Source organism: Aptenodytes forsteri, unplaced genomic scaffold, assembly GCF_000699145.1.
Source record: "Aptenodytes forsteri isolate BGI_AS27 unplaced genomic scaffold, ASM69914v1 Scaffold756, whole genome shotgun sequence".
NCBI lineage: Eukaryota > Metazoa > Chordata > Aves > Sphenisciformes > Spheniscidae > Aptenodytes > Aptenodytes forsteri.
In genome coordinates, this window is record NW_008795376.1 from 291,631 (window position 1) to 318,586 (window position 26,956).

The 26,956-nt window shown below is 49.4% G+C and overlaps 1 protein-coding gene across 1 annotated transcript; it reads right to left on the reverse strand.

Annotated features, from left to right (window-relative positions):
* Positions 1–934: 934 nt before the first annotated feature.
* Positions 935–26,184, reverse strand: LOC103899961 (alpha-2-macroglobulin-like protein 1). The gene is made up of 36 exons (XM_009280528.2): positions 26,137–26,184; positions 25,322–25,413; positions 24,356–24,539; positions 23,235–23,397; positions 22,140–22,192; positions 20,045–20,065; positions 19,378–19,537; positions 18,844–18,928; positions 17,275–17,386; positions 16,139–16,253; positions 15,624–15,733; positions 14,962–15,129; positions 14,494–14,724; positions 13,751–13,814; positions 13,215–13,360; positions 12,775–12,924; positions 12,381–12,533; positions 11,297–11,381; positions 10,337–10,451; positions 9,412–9,637; positions 9,156–9,282; positions 8,446–8,567; positions 7,888–7,942; positions 7,192–7,275; positions 5,946–6,122; positions 5,748–5,829; positions 4,808–4,964; positions 4,493–4,567; positions 3,958–4,120; positions 3,339–3,553; positions 2,985–3,200; positions 2,748–2,872; positions 2,342–2,432; positions 1,519–1,587; positions 1,102–1,204; positions 935–975 (listed from the first exon to the last, which is right to left on the reverse strand). The coding sequence occupies exons 1-36, from the start codon at positions 26,182–26,184 to the stop codon at positions 935–937; spliced, it is 4,383 nt and encodes a 1,460-aa protein (XP_009278803.2).
* Between the last annotated feature and the right edge of the window lie 772 nt (positions 26,185–26,956).

Sequence of the window (26,956 nt, forward strand, 5' to 3'; positions counted from 1 at the left end):
CTGAGGAACCATGTGTATTGTGGGGACAGAAAGCAAGACAAACAAGGAGGGCATGATCCAGTCCCTCCACGGCTATCATCAGGCTGTGGAAGGTGCCTTGTCTTGGCTAGTAGTGGGGGTGGCTCTCTAGGCAGGTCCCTAGGCAGCATGGGATGTGGGATGGTGTCAGGATGCAGCATGTACCATGTCAAGATTCTGTCTTAACCTTCTCCAGATCTGTCCTGGCTTCAGTCTACTAACAAGCCATGCCCCTTCTCGCAGCTGGGTATGTCACCCCACAAGACAAAATACTACATTTTCCCTGCTTCAGCTTGCTCCTTTGGCTCCCTGAATCCCCCTTTCCTACCCTGCAGTGAATATAGTGGGAGGTGGAAGGAATGGAGCTGTGTCCGGGTCTGAGGGCCCTTGTTAGCACAGGTTGCTATAGCTCTGCATCTAACAAGCCATCCCCCTTCTCGCAGCTGGGTATGTCACCCCACAAGACAAAATACTACATTTTCCCTGCTTCAGCTTGCTCCTTTGGCTCCCTGAATCCCCCTTTCCTACCCTGCAGTGAATATAGTGGGAGGTGGAAGGAATGGAGCTGTGTCCGGGTCTGAGGGCCCTTGTTAGCACAGGTTGCTATAGCTCTGCATTCTCACTCCACGTGATGCTCAGCCCTTCCTTCCTCACTCTCATTTTGAGAGACGCTGTCCTTGTCTCCGCCTTCCACCAGAGCCTTCCAGCTGCCTCCCTGGCTGCAAAAGAGCCCCCATCCTAGCTCCACACACCTAGCCACAGGCAAGCACCAGTTCCTCTTTCTATCTGGATATATGCTCCCCACTGATTACCATCCTCCTTCCCATCTTTGATTGCTTACATTCCCTCTCTCCCACCCAAGACCCATCATTTCCTGATGCCACTGTTTGTGTCACACAGGGACTTGCTGCCTACCTCAACTACAGGCAGCACTGTAGTCAGCCAAGGCTCGCTCCTCTGCAAAAGGAAATGAGGAATTCAATTACACACGCATGCACACAGAGAAGAGTGCACGTCTTTTCCCAGCCAGAGAACTAGGAACCCAGCTCCCAGCCCCAGAGTAGGAGGGAATCTGCAACCCACCTGGCTGGTAGTAATCATAGACTTTGATGCTGGCTGGTTTCAGGTTCTTCATCTGAATTACTTGTTCCAGTTGCAGAATGAAAGTCTGAGATTCATCGTTCAGCTTGTGGAGGTGGAAAGAAATTAGCAAGGAAGGGGAGAAAGCAGTCATTGCATCTTCATCTTCCCTAGCTTGAATGATTTCCTGCACTAAATATCTCTAATCCATTAGAGATTCTGGATTTTAGAAATGGAGTATGTGTGAGGAATAGCAAATGCTAACCCAATGACAATGAATTTGGGCAAGCTTCCTCTGCCCACAGTTCTACCAGTGCTCTTTCCCCATGCCTAGCCCAGCCTTGAGCTTCTCACACAGCTCCTTGTCCTCTGGCCTCTTGCTCTCGCTGTGCCAAACCAAATGCTTTTGTTTCCACTTACCTTCTCCAGATAAATGTAGACCACATCAGCTTTCACTTCTATTTTCTTAACAATGGTTCTGCGCTCCAGCTGGGATAGGAAACAATAACACAAGGAAATTTGTGAGCACTTTCCTTAGGGCTTCCTGACCTGAGGGACCCACTGTTGTATTGAAGGGATGGTGTGGAGCTGGACTCTGTGTGGAACTGTGTCTTTCTCACGCATAAAGGTTTTAGTGGTTGTATCTTTGGTGGTCCCTCCTGGACATCTCTTGTGAGCATCTCGGGGATGAACTATGCTGTTCCTGCTCAGTTAGAGGAATCTCCCACTCTGGGGACAAAAGGCCGTGTGGGTAGTACATAGGACTGACGCGTTAGGTCAGCAAACAGGTGCAGGCAGCAGTAAAGATTCTTGTTATCTCATCTCACTGACCGCTAGACTGCTCTTAAAGATCTGCCTGGGGGCTGTGCAAATAATCCATCTTTCAGTTTTATGGCTTAATTGGAAAAAAATAATCTTTTTGGCTAGAACTAGAGTCTCTCTGAGAAACCTTGTCTTAGAATTTCTGGCAAACAAATCCTGGTGTTTAGCACACCCAGCAGCATATTTTGTTCCTGGCCCAAGGCAGAATAGTGTCAGTGGGAGAAGCTGAATCACCTCTGATCTGCTGTAGCCAACCCCTGTGGGCCCTGTATGGAAATGAGAGGTTTTGGTTCAATTACAACAGCAAAAGGACCCTGCTAATTTACTTACCTCATGGCCTGAAATGAACAGTTCCCAACAGGAGCAAGCAGGTGGGACCCATTCACCACAGCCGCTTTTTTTTTTATTCCAAAGTCCTTACCAACATCCTGGATCCGGGAGCCAGGATGAATCCAGACAGCAGGGAGACCTCCACAATCACCATGTTGGATGTGACTCTGCTCCCGATGTAGCTGAAGAAGAAGAAACAGTCGGAGGGTCTGACTCTGTGAGAACAGTGCCCTCCCAGTCTCCCTTCCCTCCACCACCATACCCTGTGTGCAGGACCCTGAGCCAGGCAGCCCATCCGGGACTGGGGACACAGCAGCCACTGCTCCCTCTCGCAGGAGGTAGCCAGTACCTTCCTTGCCCAGCCCTTCCACCTACCAAATTCACTCTCTGTTCTGTCCACCCCAAGTGCCGGGTCCCCGGCAGCCCCAAGGCTTTCCTGGCTGCTGTCCCCAAGCACAGTGGGTCTTGCTGGAGGAGGAAACAACCCTTGGGGTCACCTGGCAAGGATGCGGACGGTGAGGACACGTGCATTGGCCTGGCTACAGTTGGTCATCTCTGTGTTGACACGCAGAGTGAAGGTTATAGCAGCGCGCGGGGGAGGCTCGTGGTACCTCAGCACTGTCTGCAGGGTGAGGGCCAGGAGGGGAAAAGACAGGCCAGGCATGATCTCATGCAGGGAGAAGAGGCAGAGTCCTCCACCTCTCCTCTCTCCCATGCTTGTCCCACCACCTCACCTGAGCAAAGACGCAGCTGCTGCCGTAGACCTGCACCAGGAACTGCCCCGGGACCTCTGTCAGTGCTGCCTGCTGCACCAGCAGCCGCTTCTGGCGGTTGACTTGGAAAGCCTTCCCAAAGCCCCTCTGGGACTTCACCCTCACAAGCGCTTGGCCTGATGTGCTGAACGTCCTTGCTGCGTATTTTGCTAAGGCTTGCAAGGCAACAACTGTGTCCTAGAGGGGGAGAGGCAGTCAACCCTCTGAAAGCATCAACTCTAGCGAAGCCGACTTGGAGCAGGAAGACCTCAGGAGGACTCACCCTGCCAAGCTCGGGTGCAAAAGTATATCAATCAACAGGGAGCTACTTGTTACCTGGGTGGAGGCAAAGCCCCCGTAGGCATTCTGCTGCCGGGTCAGCCACGCCACAATACCAGCTGCAGTTGTCATGTCACCTGCATGCACCCGTGGCTTAGAGAGGTACGCCAGGAGCACGTAGGCTGTCAACTCTATGTCCACTGACTGAGTACCAGGCCAGAAGTCTGTGGAAGCTGGAGAGCTTGGCTTGGGGCTCCAGTGGATTCGTCCTCCTGCAGAAGGAAAAGGAGCATGCAGGCTACCTGGAGAGGACATAATTGGTGGTTCACAAGAAACAAAACCCAGAGTGCTTTCAGGGCTCCTTCAGCTCATTCCCTGTACTCAGGCCAGGATGGCTTTCTTCAGTTTATTCTCCAGGGCTTCATGTGGTCTTAGCTCACAGATTCCTACCTCCTCCCTCTTGAAATCCTCCAGACTGAGGAAACTCTTTCTGATAAGTCACCCTCACAGCTTGTGACATAACTTACTGTATTTTTAGTCACACAGTGCAGTTACTGCACAAATACAAGGAATATGTACAAATACTTATGTCACTTTTAAACGCTCTAGCTGGGCATACGTTACTCCAGATCCCAGCAGGTGAACGAGAAGCATTACCCCAACCAGCAGTCAGTACCTGATTTGATGGCCTGTTCCTCCAGTTTGTACAGCAGCTCCTGGGTTGTCTCATAGTCCCCAGCCAGGGCAAAGGCATAGGCCAGCACAGCTTCTGTGTAGATGTTGGTGATGTTGTGAACCGCCTGCTGCAGGCAGCGGAGGGTAGTCTGCATCAGCTTGCCCTGCGTTGGGAGAAGAGACACAGGGGCAAAACAGGGGGCAGGGGAGCTCATTCCAGGGAGCTGGACTATGTCTTCCTGATGTAGCTCCAGAGAAACCCATTAAATTACACACTCTCTTGAGAAAACAGACAGTGCAGCCCCAGTGTACACTGGGAGCCATAGCCACCAAACACCATTGCACCATGCCAGATTTACAGCACTGTGTCTTTTGAGGAATGACTTCACAGTTTGGCCAAACATTGGCTCCAACCCAGCAGCTCCCTACCTGTTCCTGGCCTGGAGAATGCCAGCATTACGAGCTGACGTATCCCCATAGCGGTGCCCAGGCGTGGGAGCATACAGGAGAGCAGAAGGGAGTGGGAGCATGCTCACCTTCAGCGGCTGACCCAGCTCCAGCAGCGCTGCAGCGACATACGCCCCCAGGGAGATTTCATCATCCATGCTGCCCTGTGAAGGGAATGCACCTTTCACTCTCTAAGTGGTGTTTGGAGGGTGCAGGCAGTGACTCCCTAGAAGGAAAAGCGTTCCTTTCGCATTCCCCACCTCATACCCTGCTCTCTTTATGGCTGGTTGCATGGGCTTGCAGGAGTGATTTTGCAGGATCCTTTGGGATCCCACAATCTTTTGCTGTTACAACAGCTGTCCAGCCATTCCCCAGCTGTGCTGCCTGGCTTGGCCCTCATTTACCTTTAGGGAGGAGTGAAAGAGGCTCCCTTTGGTGGCAAAGCAACCACTGGGGAGCTGGTTTTGCTCTAGCCAGCGTAAGGCATCCTGGATGTTCTTGTCGTCTACATAGATGTATTTTCTGGCTTGGCCAAAACTCTTGACTACAAAAGCTGTCAGCCTAGGAAAAGGATGGGTTGTGAGAGAAAGAAACGCAAAAAAGGCAAAGAGAAAGTCAAAGGCCTCCTGGTGCTTGTCCCTGAAGTTAACATTGACATAGTGGGGTGCCAAAAAAGAGTCATTTTCATACAGAAAGGCAAGCTAAAAGTGGAAATGGTCCACAGGACCCAAGTGGCTCCTCTCCCTCAGCCTGGCTCTACAAACGTACTACTCATGTACTGCTGTTTTACCCAGTTGTTTCACAGATGAAAAACCTCTTACCCCTTCTACTTTTACCTGCTGCACTTCATCTCCCCCAAATACCTAGAAACAATCTTGAATTCCCCATTTTCCTCCCTTCCTTTCTCCATTTCTCCCAGCCCAGACACCACAGGGTCAAGCTGGGCCAATGCAGCTCTTTCAAACTCTCCGAAGCAACACCTTCCCTGGGGAGACGATTCTTTATTGCTCTTCCCTGTTATACCTCCAGTCAGTATGTACCCCTCTTGGCTGCTGGGACACCACCAGCAGTACCTGGTGTTGTCTGTGGGGTGACAGCAGAGCCATAGGGACAAAAAGGGACCTCCCACCCCCCAGGATCACATCTTTGTTGTTCCACTTTCCCAGAAACTCTGCTGCCCTGCCTCACTGCTTTTTCAAGTGGCTCAAGGCCCTCAATCTGTCTCCCTGCCAGAGAGCTTCTGGGGTCTCCATGCAAAAGAAGGAACACACATCCTATCAGCTTTCTCAGGCACATTAAAAAATCAAGGAAAAATCAAGAGTGAGAGATATTTGCAGTGCTTACCAAGTGTTCCCTTCCCCATCCTGCTGCCCAAAGACACTGTAGGACCCATCTCTGTGCCTATAAAGAAGCTGCATCTGGTACCCTGGGGAGATGGGAACAGTGATTCGTACAGCACAGTAACACAGAGGAGCCAACATTGACAGAGTGCAAGGGCAAGAGCTACTGGCAGAGGAGCAAGGAGGCGTCTGTTGTACTTGCCATTGCGCAGGAATCCTGTTGCCCTCTCCTTGATCTCAGGGGTCAGCTGCCTCGTCTTCTCCAGGTACTGCAGCACATAGACAATGGGGGCAAACAGCACCATGTTCTGCTCCCCACAGCCGTGGGGCATCTGCACCAGACGATCTAGGTTCTGCAGTGCTGTCCCCATGAGGTCACCTACGCAAGGGTGTAAGAAACAAAGCAAGTGTAAGTATGATTTGAGGTGCTTCTCAGCCAGGCAGTGGATAATAATGCTTTATCTCAGCACAGGAGGAAAACACTAGAGAGAAGAGGAAAGAGGAGTAAACAACAGAGTGCAGGATGGAGAGTGGTGACTGTTTTGCCTCTTCCCAGCCTGGCATTGTGATGCAGGGTGACCACACTATGGAGTCTCTGAGGAACTTTCCTTTATCAGCTTTTTGCAGTCTGAAGGGCTCCAACCATAACAAGTACTATTTGTAAAAGGCTATGAGCAGAGCTGCAGTTGCTCAGTGTGTGTCACACAGACAGACAAATATAAAAGCACTTAGGGAGAGGTTGAGATGTTTCTGGTCTTTAGCCAGGTCTGTTCCACCTGGCCATATGTCAAGCATCAAAATGTCAGTAAGCCAGCAGGGGTGCTAGTCAGATGGTGTGAAGATGTCCATATGTCCTCCAGCCAGCCAGAAAAGCCTTGTATTCGGTTTCCTCCTTTGGGGCTCTGTTGCATAATATCCATGGCTACTTATGCCAGGGCTAGCTTCATACCAATTCTGGCATGGGGGCAAACGAGCCCAGTGCAAAGAAATGTATTGAATGGTAGGTATGCCTGGTCCCAGTAGCCTCTCCAAAGTGTTCTTTTACAACTTAGTAATGCTGAGAAGGATTTCTTCTCTCCAGGAGCTTCTGTTGTAGCAGCGAAACTTAACAGGGAGACAAGATGGTTATGAGCTTTGCTGATTGTATCTACACAGAACTAGCCAAGGTCCCAAAGTCCCAGTAAAAATAATGGCCTAGAGTCTCTGGTCCAAAGTCCTAGCTAGAAAAACAAGGATTACTCCCCTCTGCAGATTACTTTTCCCATGAAAGCCTAAGTGCTAATCCGAAAATCTGAAAGCCTGGTGTTGGCAAACCTTGCAGAGAATAGAAACACAGCATCCTCTCTTTTGAGCAGTTTCATGTCAAATGGATCCCCTGACACCATCACCAAGTTAAGCCTTGCTCATCTGTAACAGCAGTCAGCGAGCCCACAATAGATATCACTTACCTGAGATGGAAATGGAAGCCCTGGCAGATCCCTTTACTACATTGCCAGGGAGGCGAAGGGACACAGGTTCTTCAGCCATGTTTCCTGATAACGACAGGGTAAAGGTGTAGCGTGAAAAATCAAGCCAAATGCATCTAACCAGAGGGACAAGACTGGCACAGATCAATGGGACACTGCCTACATCCCGCTCACACAGACGGCTCCCTACAGTCTGTCCCAGTCATCACACCAAGCTCCGTTGCCTGGAAACTTTTCAGAGTAGAAGAGGCATGAGAGCTGCTGGCCAGGCTGAGGGCTCACCAAGCTTCACAACTCAATTCACTATGCTTCACAAGAATCACAGTTGGCCATCACTCGGCAGGGGGACATCCTGGAGAGACTTGCAATGCTGCAGGGACAGGGTGGGAGGGTTGGAGCAGCTCTCACTGGTGACTATCAAGCCCCAGGAATGCCCAGAGGCTGCAGTGTGGGAAGGAGACTACAGAGCGGGATTTTGCCACCTATACTCAGTGGCAAATTCAGTAGGACAGCCCATGTGGAAGTAATATTTCTTGTTCTTTCCTGTCTAATAGGAAGTGAAATTTCCTATGTGAAAAGTCATTTGAAAACATTCTTTGATCAGACCTCCCACAGTTTAGTCCTACTCTCAGGTCTCATTATTTCAGGCTGCAGGACCCATTCAGGCTGGCCACATACCTCCTCTCGGGCACAGAAGGGAGCTGTAAGACTTCTCCACTAACACACCTTCTGGCTGCCAGGGCAGGAACATGAACATGGGACAGGAGAAACAAGATTACACACAAAATTCCCAAACAGCAGCAAAATTTCAGAGCAATTTCAGGTCTGAATTCAGTGGTTAGTCCCCAGGCTGTCAGGGACTCCATCCTCCTCACCTTTGGCAGGTCTGCACTGAAGCTGCCTGCTTCACTGCTCAAGAGAGCAGGAGCAAGCCTGAGAGACGGGGCTCTCTAGTCAGTGAACATATACAAAAGCTCATGTACAATGGGTGACTGAGCAGGGAAAGGTACAGGGAGAAACACAGACATGGTGTATGAATGCAGCTCAAGAAAGAGCACCACAAGAAGGGAATAGGCTTGGCTAGCTCCGGGGGGCAACAAAGCAAACTGAGCCACAGCCTTGGTATGCTAATGCTGGCCAAAAAATGAGGAGAGAAAACCATTTAGCCCAGCTCAGCCTCCCTTCCCCCAGGGGCAGGGATACTAGAGAGAGAAGTGAGCCTGCTCTCATACTGACCCGGACCAGCAAGTGTTTGACCAGCATATGCCTCCGCCTTATGGTAGCTGGCAAGGGCTTCCTGCCTCCACACCGTGGCGTGGTGTCCAGTACCTCTATCCTCACTGTGATATTCAGAGTCCCTAGCAAATAAATTGAACAGAGCCTGTTTCTTATACCTGTGGCCAAATGGAGTCAACTTGCTTTAATTCATAGTGATCTGAGGTGCTTTGGGTGGCTGGTCTTCATAGCCTCAGCAGTTTGGCTGATAAAGGTGAGCCAGCCAGTACTGATGGCTTGTTCAGACACCCTAAGCATGAGGGAACTAGCTAATGTCTCACCAACAGTGACTTCATTGCCCTACATATGACTGTAACAACAGAAGGTCCAGCGGCCCCTTGGACCCCAGTGTCCCCTTCCCATTGCATATGAAGCACAGCACCAGCAATACAAGGTTCCCCCACCCACATCCATGCAGCCCCTTCCTCCCCAGCTGGTCCCACAGCCCTCTCTTCAAGAGTTCTCCATGCCATCTGTTCAGTTCCTGCTCTCTCTGATGAGCCTGTCTAAGAGAGAAAGAAAGCAGACACGATGGATCGTGTGCTTGAACCAGTAATTACAAACTTCAGGATCCAGAGGAGGCAAGGCTCTGCCAGCTTCTCTAGACCTCCCACTCCCTCTCACTTCAGTTTTAGGGTTCCCCATCACTGCTCCCATTTTTGCTGCCGTACCCAGCTGGACTGCTGTCACATTCCACGTGAAGGTCTTGGACTCCTCTGCGCACAGACATTCCTTGTCCCTGCAGGTCCGGCATGGCTCCACCTGGAAGTCTGACGATTTAGCCAGGGCCACATGGATCTGAGGGAATGACAGATGCAGGCGAGTGACTGGGCAACTCAGGAGAGATGGTTTGGCACAACGTACTTTAAAACTGGAGGGCATGGTAGGTCTGTCCCACACCGTGTTACCTGTGGCACAGACACACACCTGCATGCATTGCTGCAGGTAGTTGAAGACAGTAGCTTTCAGCATGAAGGTCTCTCCTCGAATGACAGAATGTGGCAGTGTCACATCCACAAAGAAGGGCTGGACTGTTCTGAGGCTTGTGGTCGGGGCAAGGCCAAATCCCCTCCCAGCCAAGCAGAATGTCTTGACTTTCCACTCTGCGGCAGCAGCAGGCGCTGTGACCAGGACACTCCGGCTGCCGTTGGAGCTGAGAGGAAGAGCGCACTCGCATGAAGAAATTCATCCCACTCCACTGCAATGGGGAGGGCTCATGGCCCTGGGTGTGGCAGGCTATGCAGGTCCTCATGTTCAGATCAACCTCTGCTATATTACCAATGACTTCTGCTCCAGTGGCTCACAGCAAGGCAGCTCTCAGCAATTTGTTCCCTAAATCCATAAACCCTACTTAAATGCCATCAGTAATGGCTTTATACCCTTCTCCTGAGCAAGACACTGCCCGAGCATTCCAGCTCTGTACACTCAGTCAACAGCATGATGTCAGTCAACAGCGTGATGTTCTGGAAAGCAGCAGCACCATATCCTCCTGAGTTCTGATTCATCAGTCTTAATCTAAGCACTGTGGCAACAAGGGCTACAAATTTAGATGGTGCACCCACCAAATTGAGAAGTTAGTAGAGTGTACCCCAATGTGTGAAGAGAGGATACTTGGTGGTTTGGTCTCGAAGTGTATTGCTCTTCTCTAAACCTGTGTAGACTTCAGTTCTGCACCTCAAAGTCTACTAGTCCTTCAGTTTGACACACTACAAATGCAGGGAAGAGCCACAAAATTCACATGCAGACCTCTCTTTACACCTATGGCTGGACTTTTGCACAAGTGCAAGTCAACCAAGACTCAATAACAAAGGCGTCATCCTTCTGTCCATTTGTAAAGTCTGGCATCACTTACCCAACAAAGAACAGATTCCAGATCCAAGTTTCAGGGAAATAGTGGTGAAGTCTTCCATGGGTTGTAAATTGGGGTTGTTCCTTAGTGATTCTTTGGTCTTCTGTAGAAGGCCCCCCTGAAAGAAAGAATAAGGAGTCCCACCAGAGTGGGAGAGGTGAACCCTGCCAATGATAGACAGCCTAGCACTGGGGCAAGAGGCAAAGCAAGCAGTAAGAGGGATGTGGGAAGCGTCTGGCAGAGGAAAACACAAGGGAATGGGCTGATTTGGTAGAAAAGGGAAAACAGGAAGGGAAAAGAGTGTGGTGGCAGGAGAACCAGCTTGCAGTGAGCTGGTTGCAAGTTTTCCAAGACTTGGTTAGACAAAGCCCCTTGCTGACCTGACCCAGAGTTGGTGCTAAAGAGACTAGGGACCTTCAGAGAGCCGTTTTAACCAACACTTCTGTAATTCTGTGAATAACAATACTGTTTGTATGTATGTATGTACATACATACAAACTATGTAACAATACAAGTTTCTGCTTGTCTGCAGAAAACTCACAGACCTCTGCAAGCAATGGTTTAAATATCAGCAGGCGTGTGAGCCAGCTTAGTATGATTATCTAGTGCAAACTGAGACATAGAGGAAGGAAGTGACTGTCCGTGCAGCCGCAGGTGGGGACAGAAGCCAGGTCTCAACACAGCCTGTGGGGTAGTCACTGAGAAACAGGTCATGGTCTACACCAGGAAAGGGCATGCCATCCTTTAATGTCAGGGAACATCCAGGTAGTGACGTCCTTGAGAGCCGTTTTTATAGGGACTGGGTCATTCCTGCTGAGGCTGGTGGACCAGACAGCTAGGCTGTGGCAGCAGCACCCGTTACTCCTCAGAGAGCCAATACCCACCACCAGCAAACCCCAGAGATCAGAGGGCTCTTCCATCTGGGTGACCTCATGTCCCAGGTAGGCTGAAAGTGCATCTCACCCATGGTCGGCTTCCTATCTGCCCGATGAAAGCACTGAGACAGCTTCTTGATTACAAGGTTTGAGAAGATTTTCAGCCCCATGTTCTGTTAGGAAAAGAAGGAGGGCAGGGGAGGCAGAAAAGCATCTGTGAGTGGGGAAAAGCAGCCACTGCTCTTCAAAATTACTCTGAAAACTACTGGGGCTAGGACAGCCCGGTGCCCAGGCGGCCCAGAGCAGCACTGGCCCAAGCAGACAGTGCTGAGGGAGGCATGGCATAGCCTCCCTGATCCCTTCTTTCTCAGGAGATCACTAAACCACCACCTGTCTTCTGGGGGATGCTGGGATGTCTTGCTCCTCTCAACACATTTCCAGCGACAAGGGCACAGAGGAGAGGTGTCAGTGTCCTGCCCCGTCCCCTCATGCACACTGGAGGGAATAGCTGGATGAAATCTGCCCTCTGAAGTCATACAGAGGTGTGACAGGGAGCACACACCCCATTCAGCCCCTGGGGCTGTGACATGGGCCTGTTCACAAACACAAGAGATGTCCCTATGCTGTGAAAGAGCCTCCTAGGATGTCTCTCTATTGCTAAATAAAAGAGGACAGGGTTTGATCTCCAGGTCCAAGGCCAAATGGCACTGCCTGTCTTGTGTCCATGCTGCTTGAGGCTAGTCCTTTCTAGAGATGATCTGCCTTAAAGACACCAAAAGATCTGCCTGAGAACAGCCCAAAACAGTGCCAGAGAGCAGGCTAACAACTGCCATGTCAACAATCTGTGGTCTAATGCCAGGGATCACTCCCTGTCTCTCTTTTCTCTAATACTGTAGACAAACAGTACACAGCCCAGGACCTCATTCCCAAGCCCAAAAAGCTGGGTTTTGCTGGTCCAGGATCTCATCATCTTGCTTTCTGCTTCTGTGGAGAGGAATACAGGTGTTCATACTCATAACGGGATTGTGCATCTCCTGAGGCAGCACAGCTAGGTCAGGACAGACAGCAAAGTCTGTCTGGAGAAGGCAAGGCCTTCTCAGACTGCTTGGGGAGAAAGACATCTCAGATGCTCATAATTTCAACAGCTCTGGTAAAATTCACGAGGTGATTACCCGGAAGAGGTTAAAGATGTCAGGCTGAAAGGAATGCTGTGGCTTCCCTCGTAGCAGAGATGACATGGACTGGGGCTGAACACAGTGATCTGAATGCTCTTCTACTTGGGCAGGGTATCCATGTCGGTAGGCAGCAGGGAACAAACCATAGACCTAGGGAAACTCACAGGCAGGGAAGAATCGGGCAAGGAGCAAATACCTCCAGATGCTTCGCTCCACCCTCCCCTAGCATACATATCTGTTCCTGCCCATCTCCCTAGGCAGACCCCGCTTTCTCCTCCACACAAAGACCTCCTCATCCGTTAGCCTCCAGTTCCCCTTGCCACAGCCCCTGCCTGCCTCCCTCAGCTCATCCATCACTCGTGGTTTTTTGCCTGGTTGCACAGACACTCACCATTTGGCTTGTCAGCTCGCTCTCTGGTCTCACAAAGAACATGTTTTCATCCACTGCCTGTACTGCACACAGGGAGCCAGGGGCTGCCTGCAGTCGGAGCTGCACTGTTGACCCTGAGTGGGCTTCTTTAGCTGGGAATCCTACCTTGACCTTGAGCAACACACCAGGAAAGGAAATACGAAAAAGAGAGAAAGAGGGGTGAGGAGGCTGACAGGCGGCACAGACAGAAAGAGGGAGACCAGCTGGAGTCTTCCCTGCTCAGCCACTGCTATGAACAGAAGTCACTGCTGAAGCTTTCCTGGTCCCTGGGCACTGTGCTGCAGACATCCCCTTCCTCTCTTCTCCCCAGTTCTCTCTTTGAAGGATCTGAGGGTCTCCTTCCCTCAGGCCTGCTGACTCCTGCTTGTCGGCTCTCCCCCAGCCACAAGAGTGAGTCTCACCTGGTTTTCAAAGCACAAGGCAACATCAAAATGGATGCTGTCAGCTGTTACCCCTCCACCGGGGAAGATGGCATACACCACTAAGGAAGGTGATGGGGTGAAGTCAGCAGTGAAGGTCAATGGGATGGAGAAGGAGCCCTTCAACACTGAGGAAGGAAAGGCAAAGTGTTATCATCACAACCCCACCGAGATCTCCTTCTGCCCTCCTTCTTTTTTCTGCTTTATATAATCCCACAATGTCAAACCAATTCCTGCTGCTGCTCTGTCTGCCCTCTCCCTCCATTCTCTGATCCCATGTACTCCATCTTCCCACAGGTCCTCCCAGTCTCTCTTCCCATCATTGTTTTCCTTGTTCTGTCTTTTCAGCCTCTTCCAGCTGACACAATTGTTTCCTCAGCCTCCCTCTGTCCTGTTCGCTGACTGCCCAGGACCTATATATACAGGGAATTTGGGAGAAACTCTGGCAACTCTCACTGTCCAACCTAGAAGCCCACTGGGCACAACTGTTTCCTGTTGTCCAGCTGCCACAGACTTACTGTTCAGCTTCCCAACCTGGACACTCCTCTGGCCCCTGACAACAATTCCAGCCTTCCCAGTGACCTGTGGGAGGAGGGACACGGGATGAGCAGACTGCTGTTTGCCACTGGAGTACAGTCACACTCACCCATGTGCATCTTGCTCTCCTAAGCAACCTCAGAAATAAACTGTGGGTCCAATCCAACCCCACACCTTGGGTCCAGCAGATTTGCAGACATCACAGTGTGGGAGGAGAAGCTTTAACATGTGAGATTCTGGTCTGGTCTGCCCAGTTAGGACAATGGATGGGTAGTGGGTTCACTGGAGATAAGTGAGATAAGTGAGCTAAGGTATTTGCCCTCTAGTAGGCAGGTCTCCAGACGGGACCAAAAGCCATTTCCACTGAGCAGCTGTTTGATAACCAGAGTGAAAAAGTGAGCCCCCATCCAGTTTTAAAGGGGAAGAGTTTGACAGCAGACTCTGCACAAGACACTTCCCGCTGCAGCCTGGCAGAGGCTAAGGAGGCGTTGGGCTGCAAAGGTAGAAGCCTCCTCCCATCCATGGAGGTGACTGGGGCCCTGATACCAGGATCACACTGTGGCCAGGCTGAGCTCTACTGCGTGTAGTGTTCACCCAGTTCTCCAAGAACAAGTTTTTCCTGTCGTCCCTCCAGGGATGATCTAAATTACACCCTCAGCATTTCAGTGGGGTCTGGTCCCATCAGTGCAGCCTTTCCCCCAGGTTCTCTACTACCCTTACTCACATAATATGCAAAACCTATACGGCTGGTGTCTTCTCCCAGGTCGTCCCGACTGAGCGTGAAGGTCACCTGGACATTCTGCTTCAGCCCACAAGGCAGTGTTTCTGTGAGTGGGTGTATGTCCAGGAAACTCTTGGTTGTGACATGGAAGGGCTGCAGGTGATGGTAAGCGTTTGTGTAACTGAAGTCAGTTTTTCGAAGTGCGTGCGTGAGATCCTCCAATGTGAACCTTCCCTGAGAGGGGACCAGAGACACACAGAAATCAAGAGTTTCATGCTTCAGTGCTTTGTTAGGATGTCATCAGCTTGGCTTGGGAAAGGCTGTTGCTTGGTGCTTTCCTGCTGGCTCTGCACAGGCAGAGCTGTGTGGGGAGCCCAGGCCTGAGCTGGCAGGGGGGCTGCAGGGCAGGAGTGGAGAGCACTGGCAGAGCTCAAGGATTCTCACTTTCCTGTATGCAGAGGTGGGATTTACCTCCAAAGAGACTGATGAGCTGTTCCAGGCAGTTGTGTCCAGGTTGAAGGATGCTATTCCACTGCCATCTGTGATGTATGTTTTGATAAACCGACGCCTCATGAACTTTATCACAAGATAAACTTTTCTGTTTTTCATACCATTTCCATAGTGATCCTGAAGCTTAATCTGGTGACAACAGGGTGAGGCAGAAAAGCCAAAGTCAGGTATTTCTTCCAGTGACATACCCCAAACCCTCCTCCCTCTGACAAACATAGAACGTCCTGTGTAGGTGGCCTTAACTTCAGTCTGGCCCCAAGAAGACAGGAGACCTATAAAACTCCCTCATCTCTAAAGCTCAGCTGAGAGTGATTAAAACCTGTCTGCTCCAAAAGGTGTGTGTGGCTAGAGCATGAAGAGCTCATCTCCTAGCCAACAGCTGAGACATCCTTGCATCCCAGCATCCCTGCTGAGACATCACTCATCTCTCTCAGCAGAAGCTGGAGGTATAAACACATCAGGGAACCTGAAATGCAGAAACTGGAGCCGCACTGTCAAGTAATGTGACACACTGCAAGGTAAAGTACTCTGAGGAACGGAAAATGCTTTGGGTCAGCAAAATGTACTGGACACTAAATGCCTTGGCAAATGATGGGGAGGGAAGAAGCAAGGGAAAAAATCACCTTCCCCTTGTAGGGTACTCCAGGGATGTAGTATGCGTTTGGTGTCTCAAACACTGCCCTTGCAGCTGTCCTGGAGACGAGGATTTGGCTGGAGGTGTTGATCTGCACCCCTGTTGGAACACAGAGTGCAAGGTAAGCAAGATCAGTATCAGAGGTGACTACCGCACCCTAGTTTAATCTCACATTTTTATTCCCAGCCCCTCTAAGCAGAGTGTCTCAAACTTCCTTCCTGACACCAGCACCCTTCAAGGTTTGGCAGCTCCTTCTTTAGTTAAGATGTCTCCAAGCCCCTTTGTGGCCTCACAGGCCACGCTCCCAGCTACACCTCATCTGTCTGCTGCTGGCAGAGTAGCTCTCCATGGGCACAGCGAGTTCTTCAGGCAGGACCGCTCTCTGTGTCCTGTGATGGTCCCAGCACCAGGTGGAGGAGAGGGGGACGTGTGCCCAGTCTGATCCTCACACCCCCAGAGTGGTCCCTCTCACCCTTGCACCTTCTCTGCTGAGCCCCTGGGTACCTGTGCCCATCTCCAGGAGAGAGGCTTCTGCATAGAGCTTGCCGTCTTCCTCGCTGGGAGCCAGGTTGAAGACTGACGTGCTTACAGAAGGGGTGAAGCACCCCTTGCTCATAGTCTGCAATAGGAAGTGGTAGATATTATTTGGGGAGAAGGGAAGGAGTCAGAAGTACAAGGTATTAAGTCATTCTATCATAACTGTTGACTGCAACAAGTAATACTGCAGACTCATATATAGATAGATGTGGCTCACATTTTATATTCTGTATTTTCTATTTTATATGCATGAATATGTGTAATTCATATTGTAGAAATATAAAACAAAACACGCATCACACTTTTATCAAAGTTACAATGTTGGCAACTTTCCAGCTTTAGTAGAAAACTGAAGACTGCACTAACTGGATCACAGAGCAAATATATGAGTATTTTAATAGGTCTAGCTAGAAGAACTGCAGAATCAAATGAAAATTCAAAGTAACGAATCATTTCCAGAGCTGGAAGATTACAACTACCATAACAAGTCATAATGACAAATCATAAAGCATGAAAAGTTTTCAACCATATATGTACAAGGGAAGAGCCCAACTATGAAATACTTTGTTAGGAATGGAAAGATGTAATAAGGAAAATATAAAAATATGCAAAGTATAAATATCTAAAATGAGAAAATAAAGTATAAAAGCCACTGTGTGATTTGGCTATGGAATTAACCATGTCTCCACCATACATTAGTGTCCTTGTGCAGCTCCAGGATAGTTTCACCTTAACATGGTAATTTTGCACCTGAGAAAGTTCTACTAATTGTTGTTTCTTACACTGCATCAATTTCTGGCAAGTTATGCTTCATTCCAGAAAAGAACAGAACTCTCAGTCTTTCTGTGAAATTCCTCTTTTCTAGTCCCTATCATTAATAAGCAAAGTTACAAAGAACTTCTGGGGGTAAAGGCTTCTCAGTTGGTCTGGGCAACAATAATTGCATTAACTGAATAAAAATAATTATTTATTAGTCTACATATACATTACAGAGGTTGGCAAACCTTCCCTACATAAGAGTTCATTCTGTTCACTCAGCCCTTGACACTTAGTCCTGTGTGGTGCTCCTTCACTACCCATGCATCTTCCAGGATTTTACTCACCGGACCACTGTATTCCCTACAGATGTCCTTGCTGGCATTCTGAGGACGCCTCCTTGCCTTCTGGCACAAAGTCACCCGCATGGTCCCTTGCACTGCTTTCCCATAGCTGTACCTGCAGGGAGAACACCAGAGGAGCTGCCGGGCAGAGGCACTGTGTGTTTTGCTGAGCACGTTGCTCCACACAGGTGGCCTTCCTGATGAAGGTCTTAATGCAGCTGGTAAGCAGGCAGGCATAGATGAAAATATAACACATTGTGTACTGGGGGAGTGCAATAGCACAGTCCTGCATCCAACAGAGGTGGAAACAAAGCGCAGACAGGAAAGGACCCACGCTCTCCAAAACTCTCCCACTTCTGGGTGCTTGCTGTCTTGGAATTGCATGCAGACACAGAGAGCTGACCTGAGCTGATGTGTCCACGCAGCACGGAGCAGCACCCAGTGGAGATATTAGCTCAGGTGTGAAAGCAGCAGAAACCTGTGTCCCTGCAGACAGCAACAGCAAGTGCATGGTATGGCAGTAATAGAGCTAGAGAGTGACCTCAGACCTGCCTCACTATGGGCTTATCTCATGATCTGGACTCTTGTTTCCACCATCAGACCTGCTCTGCTGTTTTTTGCAAGGTACAGCAGAAGTGTGCCCTTGTCAGTGCAGACATTTCCCCTGCCTGCCTTGCTGCCCTTCCCTGCGTTGACTCCTCTCCGGCTGTCCTTTTGGAGCAATGCTCCTGACAGTATCAGTTAACAGGAAGACATCTATGACCATCCTGGGGATGCAGAGTGCTGTACTGTTTTCTACTAGAGCTTCATATGGTCTGATTTTAAATGTCCCAATCAATGAGAAATTATGTCGGACCAGCAGCAAAGAGACACCACAAGTGTCCAGACAACCCAGCCTCAAATACAAATGAGCTCACCCCCTTTATATGTCTACGAAGTGCTTTCCAGATCATTCTCCTTCCTCCTTTGTCCTTATACCATCTGAGGTCATGCCTTCCTTCACACCCTCATCTGTTCTGTTTTTGCTAATGACTACATAACTAGAGAAACCCACCTGCTGCTTCTAAGAAGGTAATAAGTTCAGCAGCATGTAAGTGAGAAGGAACAGCATAATCTTCTAAAGAAACGTCAGTTCCTGCTCCTTTACCTCAGCAGATCAGTCCCATATCAGATAGTCATTTTTCCCCACATAAGGTCTTTCAAGGCTGGACACACACAGCTTCCAGAGCAAGGTGCCACTTGCCTAGGACAAGTCTCCCTCTAGCTGTCATTTTTCCCCACATAAGGTCTTTGAAGGATGGACACACACAGCTTCCAGAGCAAGGTGTCACTTGCCTAGGACAAGTCTCCCTCTAGCTGGATGGTCTCTCCCAAGTGTGGGTTGTGTACCTCTTCCCCAAGGAAGAACACATCAGTTTGACTCTTGCACTATTTGGGATTCTTTGAAAGGAACAACTGTGTTTGGCCCTTCTTGAGCCACTTCTCTTTGATGGATTCAAGAGATAGGAGACATATGGAAGGAGAGACACAGTTTTGATGAGCTCTTTTCTTTCCCCTGAACATCCTCCTTACCTGCCGCACACACGCAGTGGGAAAATTTTATCTGAAGGATAAATCTGAGCTGGTCCCTCAAAGAAAACATCAAACTTTTGCAACACTGGAACAAAAACCACAGAGTTACTCCATCAAAGGCAACAGAATACCTAGACATGGGATCACAAAAGGGAAGAGTGTGTTCATGTAAGGCTGGAGTCCCATGAAGGAACATGTTCATGAGGTAAAAGCAAGGACTAATTAAAAACAGGGAAACCAAAGAAAGAATCCCCTTCTTTTCCCCCCAACATATGAACAGTCTCGCAGAGGTCTTTAGTGTATTCTCACTCTGTGCCAGCCTAGTTGTTAGCAGATACCTTCTCCAGGAATCTCCAGCACAATCTCCCTTGTGTTCATTTCTGATATTGCCTACTCTATACTCTATAGATTTGTGTTTAATCCTAGCTCTCAGACAGTAAATCTTAGTTTACAATCCTTGGCTATATATTGTTACACAGACAGAAGCAAGCAACTTTTTCCATTCCATTCTTTGTTCTCCATACTCCATCTTACCGGGTTCCTCCACCTTAAAGGTACTGGACACTTTTGGGTTCACCACGTTGATGGTGTAAGTCCCCAGAGAGAGTTCGGCAGCTAACTGGAAAGAGAGATCTGCAATACCCTGTTTTGGTCTCACATCCAGCCACTGGCCAATGCGGTTTTGGTTTGGGTCCTGCAGTCCGAGGGAATTAAAGAAGAGGCAGTCGTCAGCAACACCCACTATTCTCTGCCCAGAGCCCACTGGATTCAAAGGTGTTTCAGAGATTTCAGGGGCTTTCACAGGTTCCTGCTGTTTTTTTCCCAGATGGTGCTGAAGTGACCTGAGTGCTGGAGCACCAACAGAGGTGAACCCAACCCACCCAGGGTTACTCTACTCTGTACTGCCATTGAAAAAGAAGGTACGAAAGGTCCGGACATTTAGACTCTCCAGTCTTACATAAAGATGAACTGTAAGAGTTAGCTAAAGCCTGGCTGGCATTCCTGAATGTAGAAATTGATGGAAGCTGAACCATTTAGGTCGTCAATGCTTGTTAACAAGAAGCATGTGGACAGAGTATGCATGTGCATGTGCATACACAGACCCTAAGAAAAGTAACTTGACTCGGTAAGACAGCGGCCTAGGTATTATCCATACTGAAGTACCTTTCCTCATAACACCCGAGGAGTCTGAAACACCCACCTGGACTTCCACCACAGAGTACTGCAAAGCAAACAGACAGCAATGTCAGAAACCGGCATGACATAGCAACCTACATATAAACTTATCTTACCCACCTAGCCCGTGTGCTGTGACAACACCGCCAGTCCCGAACATTACAATACAAGGAGCCTGATACTACCGAAACCAGGAGAATGGCTTTGAAATAGTAAGGAAAATATGTTACATAAAAATCTGTGCTATTCTTTGGATTTGCTTTTTGAGCCCTGAATTTTTAAGATGCACTTTGATAGATACTCTACGACTGTGAAAGCTAGAATTTACTATAAAAAAAAGGAGAAAAGTAGAGACACTCACAAACACCATCATCCCAAGTTCACAAATATTAAAAGGCATCAGTTTTGCAACATAAATCCCAAGAATTAGCAAAACTGCATCACCTATAGGAAAAATACACCACATGTTCTCCTGTAAAATCCCGGGCCTAGAAGGTAAGGCTTGGAGATATGAATTACTGCTGACTGCAGCTGACAGTAACAGGGAGGGACAAAGAAGGATATACTTCAGCCCTTCTAGGCCTATTAATTCTCTGTTTGTTCTTATATCACTGCAGCTATCAGCCAGGAGGCAGTAGTGGTGAAGGACATGTGATTTGGGAGCACGAGGCATAAGGAGGCAGGAGCAGGGGCTTGGGAGAGTAACTGGTCTGTAAACAGGAGGCCACATGTAATTCACATTATTCATCATTCTAAGCTTTCACACAAGTTATCATAGGCAGCTCTGTTTTCATTGAAACAAAAAAAAATGTGCAGGTTAACTATTTTCATAACTTAAATCTAATGTCAATGCTAAAACTAAGCAAGCTGGTGAACGGCACCTGTGTTATCTCCAACCCATCTAATTTACAAACTACATATTCTAGCTTTAATGCTGCAGTGCACTCAAGCCTCACAATAGCTTTGGTTAAACACACCTCTTTTGAATTTTCATCACAGCATTATTAACAGTTATAACGCTAATTTACTTATACTCACACAGAGACATCGAACATTTATGGTCAAATATCTTCATGAACCAATCGTAGGCATGGAAGCAAATGTATTGTTTACTCTATTATCTAACTAATATAAGCAATATGACTTCTCTGTTGGGAGGAGGAAGGAGTACGTGATCCTAGGCCCTCACCAATAGCCCAAAAAAGAGGAAATGAAGTCAGCAACAAAGCAGCCGGAAGGATCTCTCCCTTTATTTCAGTCTAGAGGGATTTGATCCAACTCTCTGCTCACGTGTGCCCTTCAGTATTTATCTGTCATGGCATGAATTCCTGTTGGCTCTCCTTAAATTGCCTGAGGACAGAAGAGTGTGAAACAGTTATAGCTGCTGGCTGCAGGTATAATTGCTTACCGTAGAAAGATGCTAGTCTTGCAGTTTCCTGGCTAGCACATATGCAAGTCTTTGGCAACTTCTCACTCCCTTGACATGGGGAGAATGAGCTGCTGCCAGCAGCGTCAGTATAATTTGGTTATACTGTTTTCTCTCTTTTCTTTTTTTATGATCACTTCATGCATACCCTTTCCCATATCAATTCATTTTTCTTAAAATTTTGCAGATGCATCACAGCTTGCTTCAGACCCTCCTGCCACCCTTAGGTGCAACACACTCCACAAAGCGCTGAGCTTTCCAGAGCTGTGGGAAGGGGAGCTTCGGGTCTGGCCGAGCTTGTACACAACTCGTCTGGTAATTGTGCCCATGGCCAGCAGCCCGTGGATGTCCCCAGAAGTCCTGCCTGGTTTTTTGGCCGGGGTGGCAGGCGCACGCAGCTCACAGGCTGCCCTGTACTAACTCAGCTAGCAGGGAGCACTGGCACACTCCCCAAATACCATCAGCAGCGCCGACCCTCCCACCAGTCAGCAGCCGTCCCGTGAGAGCGACAGCACAGCCGTCGGCAAATGGGCACTGCTGTTCCAATTTAGTTTAGCAGAGGATTGGCATTGGCCGCCCTGGGTGCTGCAGGTATTGGGACTGTCTCAGCCTCCACGGTGTGGGGCTGGCAGAGGAGGCAGAACTGACAGAGGGAGCCCAGAGACTTCCTCGCATCCGCTTAGACGGGCTTTACCTTTCTGTTAACGGGAGCAAAATCTTCAGTCAACGTCACGATCCGGAATTTCACTGAAGGGAGAAAATGGAGAAGAGTACATTCATAGAATCATAGAATCATTAAGGTTGGAAAAGACCTCTAAGATCATCGAGTCCAACCGTCCCAACACCACCATGCCCACTAAACCATGTCCCTAAGCGCCTCATCTACACGTCTTTTAAATACCTCCAGGGATGGGGACTCAACCACTTCCCTGGGCAGCCTGTTCCAATGTTTAACCACTCTTTCAGTAAAGAAATTTTTCCTCACGTCCGATCTAAACCTCCCCTGGCGCAACTTGAGGCCATTTCCTCTCGTCCTATCGCTTGTTACTTGGGAGAAGAGACCGACACCCACCTCACTACAACCTCCTTTCAGGTAGTTGTAGAGAGCGATGAGGTCTCCCCTCAGCCTCCTCTTCTCCAGGCTAAAGAGGATGTTTATACAGAGGATGTTTATATAGAGGATGTTAACATTATAGAGACAGAGTGCGTTCAGGAACGGACTTGCCCTGCACTTGCCTCACCCCGAAATCACAGCCCCCCCCACAGCCCTAGCAGCAGCCCCACGCCTGCCCTGCAGCCCCTTTACCCCTTGCTCAGCCCTGCTCACCACCTCTTCCCCCAAATGCATGGCGGCAGCACAGCAGCCAGCCTCACAATTCAGGCTGCTCACCGCCTCTTCCCCCAAATGCATGGCAGCAGCACAGCAGCCAGCCTCACAATTCAGGGTCTTTCCCACGGGCTACACCCGGAGTTACCCTTACGTTTCCTCGTCTGCAGTGTGAGCAGACCAGTCCTACCTGGCCTTGGCCAAGAAGACCACATTCAGGTCTGCTCCCTCTTCCGAGCCAGCTCTGCTCCTAGGGCGTGTGAGACCAACCCTTCCAGTCCCCTCCCGCCCCTAAAATGTGCACGGATACATCACTCCAGAAGGCAACAGAGAGCTTCCCCCTCCATCCCCATGGAGGCTGCATGGCATAAAGCACTCAGCACACCACTCATGGGAAATTGGGAACAAAGTCCAAGCAGGTCAAGGCAGGGGAACTGTCAGGGTGCTCCATGCAGTGCTCACCTGTCTGTCCTGGGTTATAGATGGGTTTATCCATCTGGATGAAGGTGCCTGTGCCAGCCCTGCGGATCAGGACTTGCTTCTCTTCATTTGCAGTGAAGTAGTGGCCATTGGAGATGCGCAGGTGGACAGTGCCCACCTCCTGGCTGCCTGCAGGTTGGGGGACCTAGGACACAAAAGAGGAGCCACCAGGTTAGCAGGCAGTAGGAGAGGACAAGACGGCATCAGAGCAGTGCTCTTCTCCCCGCTCCTGCTGCACAGCCTCTTCTCCGTCTTACTCTGAAGGCCAGCACAGGGTCTCCCCTCAGTGGCTGAGGGCTGTTTCTATGGAAGCACAGGGGACAACGCCTTTGCACTTGGAACAGATCTTGGACAAGAGGAAAAGGGAGCCTGTTCTGGCACAGAAATTGTGTCTGCCCCTTCACAGGGCCATTGTTAGAGCCTGCATGGAGCAAGATGGAGAAGACTTAACCCAAGGGAAGAAAAGGTCTATGTTGATGAGAAATCTGTTTCCTTGAGTGTGCAGGTCACAGAGGCTGAAATCCACTCTTATTCATCAGTGCAAACCAAGAAAATAAGGTTCATGAATTTGGCAGACCAGAAAGACTTGTGCTGAGCTTGTGTGCACACCCTCCCATGTCTTTCCTAGTCCTCCAGCACATTTTCCAGCCCTTAAAGAGAAGCTTGGAGGAAAGCAGACATGATGGGAGGCTGTCTGAGATGAAAGGCCTGCCTCTTCCTGCATCACAATTCACAAATGACACCCTGCGACAGTGCTTCCTTCTCAGAGGAGAAAATGAGCTGCACAGCTGCCATTTGGGTGCTTCTAAGCTCCTCCATCGTCCTCAGTCCTTTGGTGCCTGGCCAGGCAGCCTTCCCTTGGTGTGCCACCAGCATGGACTGTGAGATACCCAGCAGGAACAGTGTCATGCAGACAGACAAAGGCAGGGAGCAAAGACACCAGGTTCCCACTAAACACTCTCCCTGACTTTGCATTCACTCCTTTCCATGCCCTCTCTCCTCTCGTCATCGTTATTCTCTATTTCTCTGGTGAGAGGAGTCATGAGCCAAAAGAACACACTGGGAGCTGCCAGCTAGAGGTCCCTGCCAAGAATGATCCTGACCTGAAATTTGGAGCACTCAAAGATCCAGTTGTTCCGGACAACCTTGCGGTAGAGGCTGAGGTTGCCAGATGGATGCACAAGAGTTAAGGCCACACGAATAGGCTTCTCCACCCCACGGAGGTCCAAGCACACCCTCTGGGAAGAGGGGTAGGGCAGTGCAGCTGGAACGATGATCAGGTACCTCCTGCAGTGGCAAAACAAGACATCGCATCCTGGGAGTAGTCTTACCCATTCTTGGCACTAATACTCCATGGTCTGAGGAAGCAGGAGGGTTTACCACCTCTCTGGGGGCAGGAGGTGTTGTTCTGCTGGAGTGAGAGGGACAGATTAACAATGAGAGTGTGAACGTCTCACAGTGGTGATGGAAGGTATATAGTTAATTTCAGATAAATACAAGAGAAATGCTTTCAGGTGACCTCAGGTCACACTGGTGTGTACATGGTTTTGGAGGATGCTACAGTAGTGCAGAGAAACATATACAGTAGAGGCCATCTCTGCTTCTGCAAAGGGAACGATTCTTAGGTGTTCCCAGTACACATGGAAAACGCAACCGTCCAGCCTCTCGGCAGAAAAGGATTCGCCCTTCTTGCTTTGAGAAGGCTCCTCAACTACCTTGGCAGCAGACTGGTTCCTGCTTAATCATCCCCAGCCCTGCAGCTCTTTTCATTTGCCCTTCACTTTATCCTACACCTTTCCCTTCAGCCTGCCTCAGACTGCAGTCCCTCACTCTTCTTGTTCCCACTGCCAGTCCTCACCCAGTTCTTGTATTGCAGCGATATCCGTGAGAGAGGTTCCCACCTTCAGGAAGATCCTGTGCTCATAACAAGGCTTGTGGCACGCTGCGTACCACCCCATGTCTATCCCTTCCAGGAGATGACTTGCAGGGTCCCACACTCTCTCCCTGCTATCCTGGCCCCTCCCTCAGCATCAGAACTATCAATCACCAAATTTTTAAATGGCACTTACGGTTGTGCCACTATGCCCAGGGTGTAGAGCAGGTAGCTCAGGAGGAAGGGAGTCCACATTTTCACCGAAGACCCCCAGAGAGGTGGATTCCTCTGGAGGGCCGGTCAGGAGAGAAGGTAGGGTGCAGCTTCTTTCCTTCCAAGGTCTCCAGGCCACCTGCTGTTGTTGCTGTTTCTCCCAGGAAGCAGACAAGAAGCCTCAAAGTTTCCTTCCTTCTGCCTCATTCCTGTGTTTATAGTGCTGCAGGCACAGGGTTGTACCATTCAGAACGTTCCCCAGCCAATCCAAGTCTTTTTGGACTCCAGCCTCTCTGCTCTCCTACTCCCCCTATGGATAGACCAGCAACATTCAGACAAATTTGCTTTTTATTTTGCTAAGCAACAGCCTGTTTCCTGTTCACTGTGCTGACCCTGCTCCCTGTGCCAAGTTGCAGCCCCGGTTCCATTGTTTTGCCTCCAGCTGGATTGTCCCACCACCCCTTGGCATGTGCACTCAGCTGGAGCTCACAGTGAGCTCTTGTGGTCATACTGTCCTCAAGCTTTTGGAGTCTGTTGCTCCCAAGGCAGGTCTCAGTCTTGAGCTGGAGACCAGGCTTTGTACAAAATAAGTATATATGCATAGTGCTCTGCTCCTTCGCAGAGTGCTGCCTTACCCAGGAGGAGAGCATAGAGAGCAGGCAGAGCTGGAGTCCTCACCTTACCTCTGCCCTACAGGTATTTCAGTTTGAAGAGGAAATCTAACAGCTGCAGTTCACTCCAGCTATATCACACAGTCTTCTGTGGTCCAGTTCAGGGCCAACTTACATACAGACTCACCAGTGGAAATGAGGGTTGAACATCGGACAGGCAGGTCAAAAACTGCATGGCTTGAGTCCTACGGGTTTTTCTCTAGCTACCAAGAGGCTGTGGCTCTAACTCTAGGTGATGGGAACACATGCTATCTAGTTTGGGAGCTTCTTTCTGCATGCTAATTTTATACCTGTTAGTCTACTAATTATGCTGAACTTTTCCTTGAGTATCTTACCGTAATTGAAAAAAAAATCTGGTTCTTGAAACTACTTATTCTTAAAATAAGGAAGTTCTATTTTAGTGTAATGGCCGCTAAATATCAAAATGCACCACTAATTTATCCTCCAGTACCAAACTGAGCTCTTAAATATGTAGAGCCTAGTAATATTTTCCTTTTCTTTGGGAAAGACTGATGCATAACAAGGACACTAGGATTTGGGGCTTCCCACCCCACCCCACCCCCCACGCATAGTGGGTAGATACAAATCCTCTCTCTCCTTTTTCTCGCCCCCTCCCAGGCTTTGTTCAGCTCAGAGCTGCTGGTGCCAATGGCTGAGGAAAAGGTGTAAGTGCACCTGGATAAACAAGTGAACAGGAACCGGAACAAGAACGTGAATCACTCTCCGACAGTAGACTGCCCTTCATCTCTTTCCATGGGTCTCAAAAAGTACAGGCAGTACCTGCTGAACAATCCCAGCTGATACTTGTTTGTTCACGGTAGATCCACAGCAGTTCCAGGGGACAGCCAGATCCCTCATAACAGCACAGGGGCTCACAATGGCAAAGGTGTTGAGAGTCTTGGCTCCTACTGACTCCAGCAGCCGTTTTGTCAGAGTGGACACATAAA

What these genes read in the sequence shown, in the direction of transcription:
- LOC103899961 (XM_009280528.2), bottom strand. Translation starts at nt 26,184, where the DNA reads ATGCAGTTTTTGACCTGCCTGTCCGATGTTCAACCCTCATTTCCACTG. An exon ending in TCTCCTGGAGATGGGCACAG is followed by an intron (nt 15,734 to 16,138) that starts GTACCCAGGGGC and finishes GTGTTCCAACAG; the next exon opens with GGGTGCAGATCAACACCTCC. An exon ending in CTCCCGGATCCAGGATGTTG is followed by an intron (nt 1,588 to 2,341) that starts GTAAGGACTTTG and finishes TTCCTATCCCAG; the next exon opens with CTGGAGCGCAGAACCATTGT.